The sequence below is a fragment of the Panulirus ornatus genome, chromosome 50, assembly GCF_036320965.1.
Source record: "Panulirus ornatus isolate Po-2019 chromosome 50, ASM3632096v1, whole genome shotgun sequence".
Classification (NCBI taxonomy): domain Eukaryota; kingdom Metazoa; phylum Arthropoda; class Malacostraca; order Decapoda; family Palinuridae; genus Panulirus; species Panulirus ornatus.
Window position 1 is genome coordinate 13,068,425 of NC_092273.1, and position 15,000 is coordinate 13,083,424.

At 44.3% G+C, this 15,000-nt stretch overlaps 1 protein-coding gene across 1 annotated transcript in view; it reads left to right on the forward strand.

Moving 5' to 3' along the window:
• LOC139764603 (uncharacterized) overlaps positions 1-15,000 on the forward strand; it is a 41,227-nt gene that overhangs the window by 8,635 nt on the left and 17,592 nt on the right. Inside the window, 3 exon segments of the mRNA XM_071691446.1 lie at positions 1-201; positions 6,739-6,929; positions 8,826-8,994. The exon segment at positions 1-201 is cut by the window's left edge and continues 22 nt beyond it. Coding sequence (XP_071547547.1) covers positions 146-201; positions 6,739-6,929; positions 8,826-8,994 — 416 coding nt within the window. The 5' untranslated portion in view covers positions 1-145.

A 15,000-nucleotide genomic window follows, 5' to 3' on the forward strand; every position in this document is an offset into this window, starting at 1 on the left:
CACGACGAGGACGTCACAACCCCTCATGACGTCACTGGCCTGACTTGAAACACAGTTCTTCATACTCACCTGACGTCACTACCCACATACTCATCCAGAGGGAGGATCCTCGCCCCAGAAACCCGACTCATCGAAAGGACTCACCATGACTGATGAGAATGATGAGTCCAAGAAACTATTCAGGAAATATGTTACTTACAAGTGAGTAAATCAAATACGCTTCATGAGTATGTGAGTAACACGGTTCATGAGTGTGTGAGTAACACGGATCATGAGTATGTAACATGGTATGAATATGAATATTGACGTGGGTATGAAAGATAAGCTCCATGAATATGTGAATGACACATGTGAGTAACACTAGATGAAGACGTGTGTGATAGTACATGAGTATTTGAGTTATATGATATGAGTATGTGAGTAACCTTACATGAGTATATGAGTATCATAAATGTTATCTAAGACTCTGATAAGCCTTCCTCATCTACACATATATTCACCTCAGTGTAAAAAAAATAGTGTGAAGAATATTCCATGTGAGTAAAACACATGAATCTTTGATTTACTACATATAGAATCTTTATTTTTATGTGAATTTAGCCACAATACAGGGAACATAGTATATGTGACATCGCTTATATGAACGACTGAACGTGGGTGAATGAATATCTGTATGTGAATCATGTGTTACTCATATATATATATATATATATATATATATATATATATATATATATATATATATATATATATATATATATATACATACATAGACATATGTATATACACATATAACATATTCATACTTGCTTGCCTTCATCCATTTCGGCGCTACCACCTCCCACAGGAGACAGCATCACTACCCCCTGCTTCATATATATATATATATATATATATATATATATATATATATATATATATATATATATATATATATATATATATATATATTCTCCTGGCGCCGACCTTCTTGCTAGCCATGGAGGGCTGAACTTATCGCAAATATTGTCGCAATTCCTGAAAGAGGAAGAAATAACGACTAAATATATTGCAAAATATTTGGGCCAAGTGGGAGGGAGAAAAAAAAAGGGGGGGCCCACTAAGTGACCATGTTGCAAATATTGGGATCAGAGGAACTAGGACGAGGAAGACGTGAAGTATTGCAATCAATATCTTGCCAGAAAAAAAGATATATATATATCCGAATATATTGCAGATATTGGTCAGACATGGAGTGGGAGTGAGTGAACACACATATTGCAAATATTGGGTTACACACAGAAAAAAAAAGAGGGAGAAATGATTCAACATCACCCTCTCCCCTTTTTCCCCCAAAAACAAACCAGCAACACGACACAAATATTTGTCAACACTGGAACTGGAATTATTGACCGCGTATTTGCAAACTGTTCACCACTGGATAACAGACCAGGTATGATCAAAATGTATTGCACGGATATTTGTTCAAACCAGAACGTTAACCATTGAACAAAGTGTTCAAAGTTGTATGGCCAGAACGGGAGCGGGTTCAGTAATGGTGTTCATACCTTCCCTTACCACACTGTGTGATTGATATACACGTGTAGATGGGTATATCGGTACGAGGCAGTGAATCTTAATTCCTTTTCTGTTATAAGAATATCATACATATATATATATATATATATATATATATATATATATATATATATATATATATATATATATATATATATATATATATAGGGGAGAAAGAATACTTCCCACGTATTCCCTGCGTGTCGTAGAAGGCGACTAAAAGGGGAGGGAGCGGGGGTCTGGAAATTTTCCCCTCTCGTTTTTTTTTTAATTTTCCAAAACAAGGAACAGAGAAGGGGGCCAGGTGAGGATATTCCCTCCAAGGCCCAGTCCTCTGTTCTTAACGCTACCTCGCTAACGCGGGAAATGGCGAATAGTTTGAAAGAAAAGAAAAGATATATATATATATACTCGAGTGTGTGTGTGTGTGTGTGTGTGTGTGTGTGTGTGTGTGTGTATAAGTAGGTGGATGTGTCTTTCTTCGTCTGTTTCCTGGCGCTACCTCGCAAATGCTGGAAACTGCAATCAAGTATGAATAGAAAGAAAAAGATGGAAAAAACTTTACTTCCTCACACTGAAACCCAATTTCATATGCAAATCTCTCATAGAATGTCGAAAACAGAGACCATGAAATGAGGACCATATTTGCTCCAGCAGGACCACGACACCATACCCTTTTTTCACTTCAGCTCTGCAATAATATCTTGCAATTTATGCACTGGCCTTCGTTTTATCATTTTTTTCAAAACCCCTTTATGTCTACAGCACGTTCAATCATTCCCAATTTCTATCCTCTTTACGTATATATATATATATATATATATATATATATATATATATATATATATATATATATATATATATATATATATATATGTATATATATATATATATATATATATATATATATATATATATATATATATATATATATATATATATATATATATATCTTTTTTGCCTTCAATACTTGCCATGTATACAATGGTACCCACTCGTGTTCTGCCACAGTATTTGTACACAGTGTTCCCCCACCACAGTTCGTGGACCCAACGCGTGTTATCTCACTCTGTTGTTTGGGGTGTTTGATGAGCAGGTGGGTAATAAGACTGGATGGTGTCTTGGGAATTAATTGGGATGGGAGGGGGAGTGTAGTGGATTGAAGGGCAAGTGGGAGGGGGAGATGATTAGGGGATTATGGGGTAGGCGTGTAGGATTTGGGATTAAGGGGGCAAGAGTGTAGGGTTTGGGATTAGGAGGTAAGAGTGTGGGGGTTTGGGATTAGGGGAAAGGAGTGTAAGGTTTAGGATTACGTGCAGGGATGTGGGATATGAGATTAGGGGGGGGCAAGAGTGTGGGATTTGGGATTACTGTGCTGGAGTGTAGGGTTAGGGATTAGGGGACAAGAATGATAGGAAGTTCGGGATTAGGGGGACACGAATTGCGAACTGGAGGCTAGAGTGTGGGATTTGGGATTAGGGAACAGGTTTGGGATTAAGCGGCAGGAATGTGGGATTAGGGATTAGGGAACGGACGAGTGGGGGTTATGGATCAAGGATAGGCGAATGGTGTTAAGAAGGATTACAGGTCGGGTCGTTTATTTACCGTCAGTGTTCGTATCCCGTGGCTTATCTACCGTCAGTGTTCGTATCCTAGCACTCGATGCTCTGGCTCCGGCCTTGGCTACCCAACCACCCCCAACCCACTCAGCCCCCTTCGCGGTCGCTGGCCCCCTGGTGGTAGGAAACTGTTATCACTTTGAGAGGGGGGGGAAAAAAGATAGGGACATAGAAAGGGGAAAAAAAGATAGGGAAATAGGAGGTCATAGACGGTAAGCTTCAGAGAATTCTCTTTACAGATTGAGACACAGAGGTCAGTGGAGCTAGACCTGGGTAGACAGATAGATAGATGGATAGACAGAGAGAGAGAGAGAGAGAGAGAGAGAGAGAGAGAGAGAGAGAGAGAGAGAGAGAGAGGTGGAGAAAAACGGGAGGGAGAAAGATCGAACTTCATCTGGCGAAGTACGCCTGCAATGGACATCCACAAGAGAGAACGAAGGTCAGAATCTATTACAAAATTATCGAAGTGCTATCCTCATTTTCTGTGGGTCATGGAGTTAATGGGGGTGAGTTTGGGATGTAGCAGAATATGTGTGTGTGTGTGTGTGTGTGTGTGTGTGTGTGCTTAAAGTACCTGCGAAGGAGGGCTTGTGAGAGAGTGGTGTCTATGGGTGAACACTGAAGTAGGCGTGTGGGTTTCAGTGGACGTGAGTTGGTCCTCGAACTCCCTCGAGAGCTAACTCGAGAACATTGTCTTTTCTTATCGCTACCTCGCACACATGAGGGGGGAGGGGTTTTTATTTCATGTATGGCGGGGTGGCGATGGGAATGAATAAAGGCAGAGCAACTGACTGTTATATTTCTCTCTTGTGTCTCCCCAGATGATGTGATCATTGCACGAAAGTGCACTGGGGAACTGGATCGCCTATCTTACTGGGAACTCTGCAGTTTGTAAGAGTTCCCATTGTGATAGATGGACTATCTTACAGGGAACGATGCAGTATGTAGGAGTTCCCATTGTGATAGATGGACTATCTTACTGGGAACTCTGCAGTATGTAGGAGTTCCCATTGTGATAGATGGACTATCTTACCGGGAACTGTGCACTACTGTCTCAGCCTACGGGAGGGAGGGGTTCCCATTGCCAGAAGCCTGGTTCCTCTCCTGTTTTTTCAAGCGGATGTGGTGATTCATACAGTCTGAAAAGGCCTTAGTTGAACCTTGATTGAACTGTCCTCCCACTGTGTCATTCAGGGCTATTATTACTACTACTACTACTGCTACTACTACTACTACTACTACTACTACTACTACTAATACTGCTACTGCTACTACTACTGCTACTACTACTACTACTACTGCTGCTACTGCTACTACTACTGCTACTACTACTACTACTGCTACTAACTACTACTACTGCTACTGCTACTACTACTGCTACTCCTCCTCCTCCTCCTCCTCCTCCTACTACTACTACAGTGGCGAATTTACCACTGCCACCGACTGTCATCTCCTGCTCAGTGGAGAGAAGTAGTCAACAATGAGTGGAGGCTGTACTTTGATCGTAAAAGGACCAAAGTTCGATCATTTCATTGCCACCAGTAATTAGCTGATAAAGACTTTTAATCGCGTCGGGGACTTAAGATGTTATATACCTGAGGGTCACTTGAGCCTTGCTAACGAGGAGAAAGTTAAAGAACTCGGCGATCTGTGTCAAACGGTTCCTTCTTAACGAACATGAGGGTCAAGTTAACACTGTGTCACCCGCTGTCTTCGTAGGCGAAGCAGGAACTAAACCTAGATTACTCCATGCTCCTCTTCTTATCGTTTTCTTTTCTCACAGTTCTCCAACGCGTCGTTCATACCCTAGAAATGTCTTCTAACTTCACCATCCTGTCTCAATCATCAACGTACGTGGAGGCTTTTAGGATCATTTTATAGTCTTTCAGCAGACGATCAGGTCTTATGATATCTGGCTCTCCCACGTACTGTCTGTCCTCCAGCAGATAACCTCTTCGTAGACAGTCAGGTTCGTCTGTCTTTTGGCTTTCCCACGTACGTACTGTCCTCCAGCAGATGACCTTGTCATAAACAGTCAGGTTCGTCTGTCTTTTGGCTTTCCCAAGTACGTACTGTCCTCCAGCAGATAACCTCTTCGTAGACAGTCAAGTTCGTCTGTCTTTTGGCTTTCCCACGTAGGTACTGTCCTCCAGCAGATAACCTCTTCGCAGACAGTCAGGTTCGTCTGTCTTTTGGCTTTTCCACGTACGTACTGTCTGTCCTCCAGCGGATGACCTCTTCATAGACAGTCAGGTTCGTCTGTCTTTTGGCTTTCCCACGTACGTACTGTCCTCCAGCAGATAACCTCTTCGTAGACAGTCAGGTTCGTCTGTCATTTGGCTTTCTCACGTACGTACTGTCTGTCCTCCAGTATGCAAATTCTGTCTCTCAAATCTATGACGACTCTTCATGAAGGGGGCAGGTTTAATTCAGTCACTGCCGCCTGCGGTGTTATCTCTTATCTCTTACCAATGTTATCATCCTTATGGGAGGTAATACAAGAGACTCCTCCCTTCACGGAGACTAGATAATGCTTATCTTCCTGCTTATCCTGAAACCAGACTTTCAAAAAGTTCACCAAACGTATGTCATAAGTTCTGATGATGGTGGTGCCAAACGTATGCCACAATTTCTGATGATGGTACCAAGTTCTGATGATGGTACCAAGTTCTGATGATGGCACCATGATTCAGTTTCCCGTTGTGGCAGAGAACACACTCTACATGACACCGGTCGATGGAGTGATATGACTGCACTGAGCCAGTGGATGCAGTGAAAACGTAATCATACCAAACTGCAATGCAGCTGACGTGTGGGGTATTCATACTTCAATCCTTTCCAATATATATATATATATATATATATATATATATATATATATATATATATATATATATATATATATATATATATATATATATATATATTGATCCCTGGGGATAGGGGATTAAGAGTACTTCCCACGTATTCCCTGCGTGTCGTAGAAGGCGACTAAAAGGGGAGGGAGCGGGGGGCTGGAAATCCTCCCCTCTCGGTTTTTTTTTAATTTTCCAAAAGAAGGAACAGAGAATTGGGCCAGGTGAGGGTATTCCCTCAAAGGCCCAGTCCTCTGTTCTTAACGCTACCTCGCTAATGCGGGAAATGGCGAATAGTTTGAAAGAAAGAAGAAAAATATATATATATATATATATATATATATATATTCTTATGAGTTCACGGGAAAAATGAAAAACGATAACTAGCATCGTCTCTTCGATGTATATCAACTGACTTATATTTCTCTCTTGTATCTCCCCTGATGATGTGATTATTACACGAAAGTGCACTTGGGAACTTATCGTGTTTCATTTTCCCCGTGGACTCGTAGGAATATCTTGATCACGCGCAAAATTGAGATCCTTTCCAATATATATATATATATCAACACGCATTTATTACCCTCACAGTAAGCCATGAGTTTCAATCCCTCCAAATATGATATCTCTTTTCCACTTATTCTAGCAAAACCCACCTCCCTCACCCTCCCTCTCACTCACACACACTCTCTCTCATCCGCTGACAGTGGGGAGGTGGAGAGCCCAGCGGCGTCAGCGGAGTCAGCGAACGAGTCCTTCATCGACAGCCTGGAGTCTGAGGGCAGAGGAGGCGGACGTGTCCACAAGGGCTTGACCATGGGGCAAGGTGCCATGTTCCTGATCGGGGAAATGGCCGGGGCAGGCGTCCTTAACCTGCCCAGGGCCATCGCCAACACCTGTGAGTAAGCCATCTCATATTCTCTCTCTCTCTCTCTCTCTCTCTCTCTCTCTCTCTCTCTCTCTCTCTCTCTCTCTCTCTCTCTCTCTCTCTCTCTCTCTCTTCCTCCAACCCTCGTCTTTGCTTTCGTACTGGGTGCACGTCATAAGCTTTGCTGCTGTGATGGAGGTGATGTGGGGTGATGGGTGGTGATGATGGCCCGTCTGTATTCACGCCATTTGATCGGAATGGATGAGATCGACTCGGGAACATTTACGTAGTGGGTTTTATACTTGGTAAGAAATGATGGGTATGGCTGAAGAGCTTCGCTTGTAGTGCTTTTCCCTGTAGCGCATCACAGAATAGAGGTACATCTTAGTTTATATATATATATATATATATATATATATATATATATATATATATATATATATATATATATATATATATATATATATATATATATCGATCTGTCTGTCTGTCTATCTAGCCACCACGGCCAGAGGCCATACAGCCCACCACGGCCAGAGACCATACAGTCCACCACGGCTAGAGGCCATATAGGGCAACACAGGCAGAGACCATACAGACCAACACGGCCAGAGACCAGAGGTGTTGGGTACGGCAAGGCGATGCTAGGATGGAGATCCTAAGGCTGGAGGGTCTTCCAAGGGGGATTGGATTCTTTGCGAGGGGAAAGCTATGCAAGGGATGGGGTTGAAGGGAGGCGGAGGAAGGGGTGTGTGTCTGGGATGGGGAGGGATGTGCAGGTAATGGGAGGTGGATGGGGAAGGGGACCAAGAAAGGGAGGACTGTGCAGGTTGGGGTCTGGAGAAACGAGGGGAGGCTGCATAAGGGCTGTATAGGAGTCTGGGGAGGTAGGATTTTAAAGGGGTTGGGGTATCAGGGGGAGAAATGATGGTATACAAAGAGGAGGGGTCGGTGGAAAGGGAGGTCCGGGCAGGGTTTCGGGGGTCTTGGAAGGGGTGGTCCGCGCAGGGAGTCAAGGGAAGGGGAGGGTTGTCCGCTAGGGGGTATGGAGAATTAGGGAGGAGATGGTCTTGTAGGGGATGAGGGTGAGGGAGGAAGAAGAGCTCAGGGAATAGGAGGGTAATGCAAGGAGTGAGGGATGTTTGGGGGTGTGTCAGGGAGGAGGAGGAGGAGGAGGAGGAGGAGGAAGAGGAGGAGGAGGAGGAGGAGGTCTTAGAAGGGAAAAAATCGTGAAGGGATCTCGGGTCTGGGTGAGGAAGAGAAACCCCACGAAGGAGGGGGGTCTTCTATGGTGGTCTATGTAAAGGTAAAAACCACAACAGTACGAGACATGAAGAATAACTTCCAGGGAATAACTGAAGTGTTAGAGTTATGACCAAATGGCCATTAACCAAACCTCAACTCATCACACAGATGGAGCACCGAAAAAAAAGTGAGTTATATATCGTTATCTCAGCCACTTTAGAGGCCATTAAATGTAGATTTAAACGATAAAAAAGACTATGTATTATGTGTTGTTCGGAATAGAGTGCTTAACGTAAGAAAAAAAAAGGGCTTATCACACCAGCCATTTTAAAAAAAGTCTAAGTGATATTGTAAGATAGAAATACACGTTTAAAAAGTCTAAATGATATTGTAAGATAGAAATATAATATACGTCGGAATACCAACCCATTATTATAAAATTTTTAGAAAATAGAATAATCCATTTAGTACGTTGTGCTCTGATTATACAACTCCACTGCATCAGCTTCAGTTTTAATGGCCAGTTGGGAAGAAACGTTACGATCGCTGAAGGCCATTAGCATGATGCAAACGGTCGCTATTAACTTTGACCGTTGAGAGAAATGGTCGCTCCGTGAATAACAACTGGTATGAACTATTGTATCGCCTCACTGTTGGTGACGTGTGTGTGTCTGTCTCCAGGGTGGGCAGGTGTGCCGCTGATGGTGGTGTTGTGCGCTGCTGTCGGGTTCGCTGGGACTCGTCTGGCGCTGTGCTGGGTGTTGCTGGAGGAGCAGTGGCCAGAGTACCGCGCCCCGTGCCGGAGACCTTACCCTGCCATAGCCTACCGCGCCCTGGGCAAGGCTGGACAGTGAGTGCTGTAGACAGAGTCTCATGTTTCCATTCTGTTTATGTTTGCTGGGTCGTCCTGATGTTGTAAATGATAGCGTCCATGTCCTCCTCTTCCTGATGTAAATGATACCGTCCATGTCCTCCTCTTCCTGATGTAAATGATACCGTCCATGTCCTCCTCTTCCTGATGTAAATGTTACCGTCCATGTCCTCCTCTTCCTGATGTAAATGTTACTGTAAATGTCACCTACTTCCCACCCTTTCCTCTTGCTGTAAAACTTGCCAACAATGTTAACCCCCCCTCCTCCCACTTCCTGATGTTGTAAATGTTACTGTGTATGTCATTACCCCTTCCTGATGTTGTAAATGTTACTGTATATGTCATTACCCCTTCCTGATGTTGTGAATGTTACTGTATATGTCATTACCCCTTCCTGATGTTGTAAATGTGACAACAGTCTTACGTTCATACATCGAAGAATCTGATACACTAGACTAATTAGCATATAAGTAAAACCCGCTCATCATTGAAGTGCAAGAAGTGAATACCCGAGAGAGAGAGAGAGAGAGAGAGAGAGAGAGAGAGAGAGAGAGAGAGAGAGAGAGAGAGAGATCAGTAACCCCCGTGATGGTTTTGGATGGGCAAATCTAGCGTCTTCAGAGACAAGCTGACCTTCATTGATAATCTGAATCTTCGAAGAGAGGAGACGAGACGAGACGAGAAGAGACGAGACGAGAAGAGACGAGACGAGACGAGACGAGAAGAGAAGAGACGAGACGAGACGAGACGAGACGAGACGCCGTCGTGGTATTGCACTGTATTGTATGACGTGCGAATTGTATTACGTGAGCAGAGAATGCTCGTCGCGTGTCTCTCTGGTTTCCACGCCAGGTGTGAGGTGGCGAAGGACTGGCTCTCGACTGTGGGTTGAGCCGTGCGAAGGTGTTTGTAAGACGGAGAGAGAGAGAGAGAGAGAGAGAGAGAGAGAGAGAGAGAGAGAGAGAGAGAGAGATTTCGTGTTTTGATATCAGCGTTCTTTGAGGGGGGGTTTAGAGAGAGAGAGACAGAGACAGAGAGACTCTCTCTCTCTCTCTCTCTCTCTCTCTCTCTCTCTCTCTCTCTCTCTCTCTCTCTCTCCCTCTCTCTCTCTCTCTCCCGGAAGCGCGCTGCGGAGGAGCCCTCTGGTAGGGGGGGCGGGCATTGTGTTGTTACGAGAGGCCTTTCTGAAGACTGTGTGAGTGTTTGAGAGCACCAACTCTCGACCTACACTCACAAGCTGGGGGAAGTTTAGCTCTGGAGTTCCTTTCTCGTTTTTTTTTTTCTTTCACGTCTGAAAATAAATTTTTGATGGATGTCGATGGTTACGTTTTGATAAGTCATGGGGACAGACTGATGATCAATGGAGAAAGTTTAGCGAAAAGAGAGGTTAGATAGATGGAGAAAGTGTCAGAAATTAGGATCATAGCCGAGTGTTAGAGATAAAGTGAAAAACAAAGTTGGCTCACAGCTACCCCAGCTGTTCATCCCCTTATCAATGATGGGTCTATATATGGGTACCTGGCTTAGGTTAGGGTATATATATATATATATATATATATATATATATATATATATATATATATATATATATACGTAGGAGACGCCACTACAGTGGGGCATGACGCGCCTATGTTGAAATGTTGAAGTCCAAGTCTTCTCCAGCCGTTTCTTGATAACAGAGTCATTATACCATGACCTCCTAATGAGAAAGTCCATTAGCAAATAGGGTCGTTCGTCCTCCCCCCCTCACCCCCCTCACCCCCACACCCAACACCACCCCCGCGACGAGACAAGACCATTTCGAATGACGAGGCCAATTAAGCCCGCTCGAAATTGCTCATTTGCTCGTCTCGCGCCTGTTAGATAGGGGCAATCTCATTAGCTAGGGAGGGAGGGAGGGGCAGCCTTGATTGCTACACAGGACTTGGGGGGATGAATGACATTTGACGGATGAATCTGGATGTGACAGTAATACCCGAGACCTTGCATGGGGTGGAAAAGATATGACCCCCCTCACCTCACAACAAGTGGATAGATAAGAGGTCAACCGATGGATAGATAAGAGGTCAACCGATGGGTAGATAAGAGGTCAACCGATGGATAGATAAGAGGTCAACCGATGGATAGATAAGAGGTCAACCGATGGATAGATAAGAGGTCAACCGATGGGTAGATAAGAGGTCAACCGATGGATAGATAAGAGGTCAACCGATGGATAGATAAGAGGTCAACCGATGGGTAGATAAGAGGTCAACCGATGGATAGATAAGAGGTAAACCGATGGGTAGATAAGAGGTCAACCGATGGATAGATAAGAGGTCAACCGATGGATAGATAAGGGGTCAACCGATGGATAGATAAGAGGTCAAGCGAGGTCGCTTCGAGAATGGAGGAAAAAAAAAATATAGATGGAAATATTTTTTTTTTTCCCCCCGAGGTAGCGGGATTATAGGAAAGGAGAAAGAAAATGGGATGGAGGTCTCACTCTTCTGTTATCTGTATCATACCTGTTTTTTGTCTTTTTGTTTATAACTTATGTGTATCATAACCTCTTCCTCCCTGTGTTTAATGACTTAGTTTTCCCCCCTCAACATCACCCCACAGATGTCACCTCGTCTTCAGAGACGGCTTCCACATCTCATCATCTCCTCTACCATCAAGTCACAACAGTCTTTCTTCCTTTTCCCGTGAGCGGAGGGTCTTTCTGAGCATAATCGTGTTAGTCTTTCTCGCTTTGTCGTTCCCTGGACCTCAGTCAGTTTCCCCCTCCCACGCCACCCGAGTCGCTTCTGTCTCCACTTGGCTGCCAGATGGATCATCAACAAGCCCAGGTGGTGTAGTAGGTGTTGTCTCCTTTCTCAGCGAACACCGACCCAGTGCCTCAATCCTTACGTGTATGTAGGTGTTGTCCCTTCTCAGCGAAGACGGATCCAGCGCCTCGACCTTTACGTCTGTGTAGGTGTTGTCCCTTCTCAGCGAACACAGATCCAGCGCCTCGACACCCTTACGTCTATGTAGGGACGAGTGGGCGTTTCATTGCGTCGATGGTTGTGGAGACCTGTCGCTCAAAGCCTCGTTAAGGACGTAGACGATGCTTACTAACCCCCCCCCCCCCCTTTCACGTCTGGAAGGATCCTCTGGTATATCTGAAAAGCTTGAGAGAGAGAGAGAGAGAGAGAGAGAGAGAGAGAGAGAGAGAGAGAGAGAGAGAGAGAGAGAGGTTCGTTAAAAGAATCTAATGTTTCGGGCATACAAACGCGACCCCGGGCCATCCTGACGAAGAAGGAGGAGGAGGAGGAGGAGGAGAAGAATGGGGAGAGAGGGAGGAGGTGGTAGAAATACTGGATAGGAGAGCTACACACACACACACACACACACACACACACACACACACACACACACACACACACACACACACACATGAGACAAAGCTGCTAAACAGATCTTAAGCTTAAGTGCTACTGCAGCTTGCAGCAGGAGGTCTCCCTCCTTCAGGGGGCTCCTCCGGGAAAACATTACCATGACGTAACTCGTGCTGGTAGTCCCTCATTCTCTTCCGTCATCGTAGGAAAAAAAAATTTAATTCTTATGAAAGTCATGAACTTTTGCTGTTATGATGAATATTTCTTTATATATATCTGTTAGAACATACTCGCTTCATTTCATCTATCTATCTGTAATCAAAAAACATTATCAGGTATGTTAGATACATCACCGTCGGCCATGCAAATGTCCAGATGGTCTGATATGAAACAGTGACTCTTTTTGGGGTGACAGAGTGATCGGAACTCTCAACACCTTCCACATGTCTCTCTATCGTCATCCAAGAAGGATAGATAGATATCAGATAACAGAACATTTGTCTCTTGATATGATGTCGCCAACGAAGAGCGCGAAGATGATCATCCACATCGAAATGGACACACGCGCTCCTACATTGCGAAGCATGTGACCCGTTTAATGTGACCCGTCTAACTTCTACTGAAACGTCATTCCATCGCTACGCAAGGTCTTAACAAAGCTTAACAGCTGTTCCTTTACGTTGGACATCAAGCTTTTGCCCACCGTGTCCTAAGCTAATCACGACTGAGAATTAGAACTGGGAGGGTCATGCATATCCTCCACTCGACGCTGTGGAGAGGAAGTAACCCTTGCTTCATCAACACACACACACACCTGCTCTGCCGACCACCGTAAGTGGCAATTCATTGACCACATTTGCTCCTCGACTCTGTGTATACTACATCGCTCTGAAGAGCAGGCGGAGGAGGAGGAGGAGAAGGAGGCGGAGGTCTGTGTGAGGCTCGAGGGTCAGAAACAAAAACCCTTTCCTGTATACGAGCATCAGACACTCCTACATGCAGACCACTTTTTTGTTTTTTCCCCTTACATTCCTCACGTAATTGCATCTCCCATGGACACACTAATCCATAGCTAATCCCGAAACATTTATTCACATCCTTATTACACTAAAGCCTATCATAAAAGAGGGAAAGAAATGACTGGTATTAACAGAATGATATCGAAGACCATGTATGTCGTCCAGTCGAAACAGTAGAAGACTCACAAAGACCAGCATGAGGTTGACTCCAAGAAATTAATCTGGCGAAAGTTACAGTCTCGGGCGGGAGCTCTGCTTCCCTCCCTCCTCCCTCGTCCTCCTCCCTTGTGGCCAAAGTTTGGCAATCAGTGATCACCGAGGGTTTCCTGGGACCCTCCTCCTGCCTGACCCGAGGAGAAGCCAAGCGTACACCTAGAAATCCCCCAACAGTCCAAATGCTGTTGTCGCCCGATGCCTCACGAGACTTCGCCTCGAACTTCGTCAGGAGGAGAGGGAGTAAGCTTGTTCAAGTCTGAGATTGGATGGTAGGCTGAGGGGGGGATGTTCCACTGATGTGTGTGGCTTGGTTGTGTGGTGAGTTGGTCTGTCTATGGGGCCAGGAGGAAAGTGTGTGTGTGTGTGTGTGTGTGTGTGTGTGTGAACTGAATCATTCACACCGTTTGGGTCAATCGGCTCTGTGTCCAATCTGTAAGGCAGATAGAGCTGTTAGAGACTGTTTGTTTGTTAGCTAGTGTGTAGGGCTGTTCACTTAGGGGGGGGGTTACGTCTCAGAGAACCATCTACTGGATGGTAGAGAGGGTTGGTAATAACATTTGCGTCTTGGCTCTTTCTCTAAGAACTAGTCTGCCGTATTGCTTATATTTGTGTTCTTCACAGTGTGTGAACAACCATCGAGTGTTTTTTTACCTCTTGGTAAGTTTAGACTGTGATGGATTTCAGGTTGTATATACACAAGAGTTACGTAAAATATCACTCGAAGAACTTCTCTAAAGTAATCCATCCACTTTTACTGCTACTGATTGCAGCGCAACGTTGGCGTTGCAGAGGGCCCTTGAGAAGGGGGGGTCTTGAGGGCTATAGTATAGTGAATATGTTGACTGCTTCACACGGCTCGTTCTTCATAACTCTGTATATTTTCTTGTAGTTTGCTACGCTATAACGTTGCCTTTTTAGCAAAGTCTCGTCGTAAGCACTCGTAAGTGAGTATGGAAGTCATTAAGTAAAATAAAGTAACTACGACTTGGCACATTTCAAAAGACAGTTTTTCTTTTTATACTTCCTCCAAAGATAGGTAAATCATCTCCGTCTCTTTTATCTACCTTTTCATAACCCAATTTGTATTTCACTTAAAAATACGTAAATCATCTCCTTCATCTCTTTTATTTACCCTTTCATAACCCCATTTATATTTCACTTGAAAATACGTAAATCATCTCCGTCTCTTTTATTTACCCTTTCATAACCCCATTTATATTTCACTTAAAAATACGTAAGTCATCTCCTTCATCTCTTTTATTTACCCTTTCATAACCCCATCTGTATTTCCCTGAAGACCCGCCCTTGATGTGGACTCTCGTACATGACTGGAACCTCCAATGTCCAAAGAGAGAGGGGCTCAATCCCTCTCCTGCTCGACTGCCTCC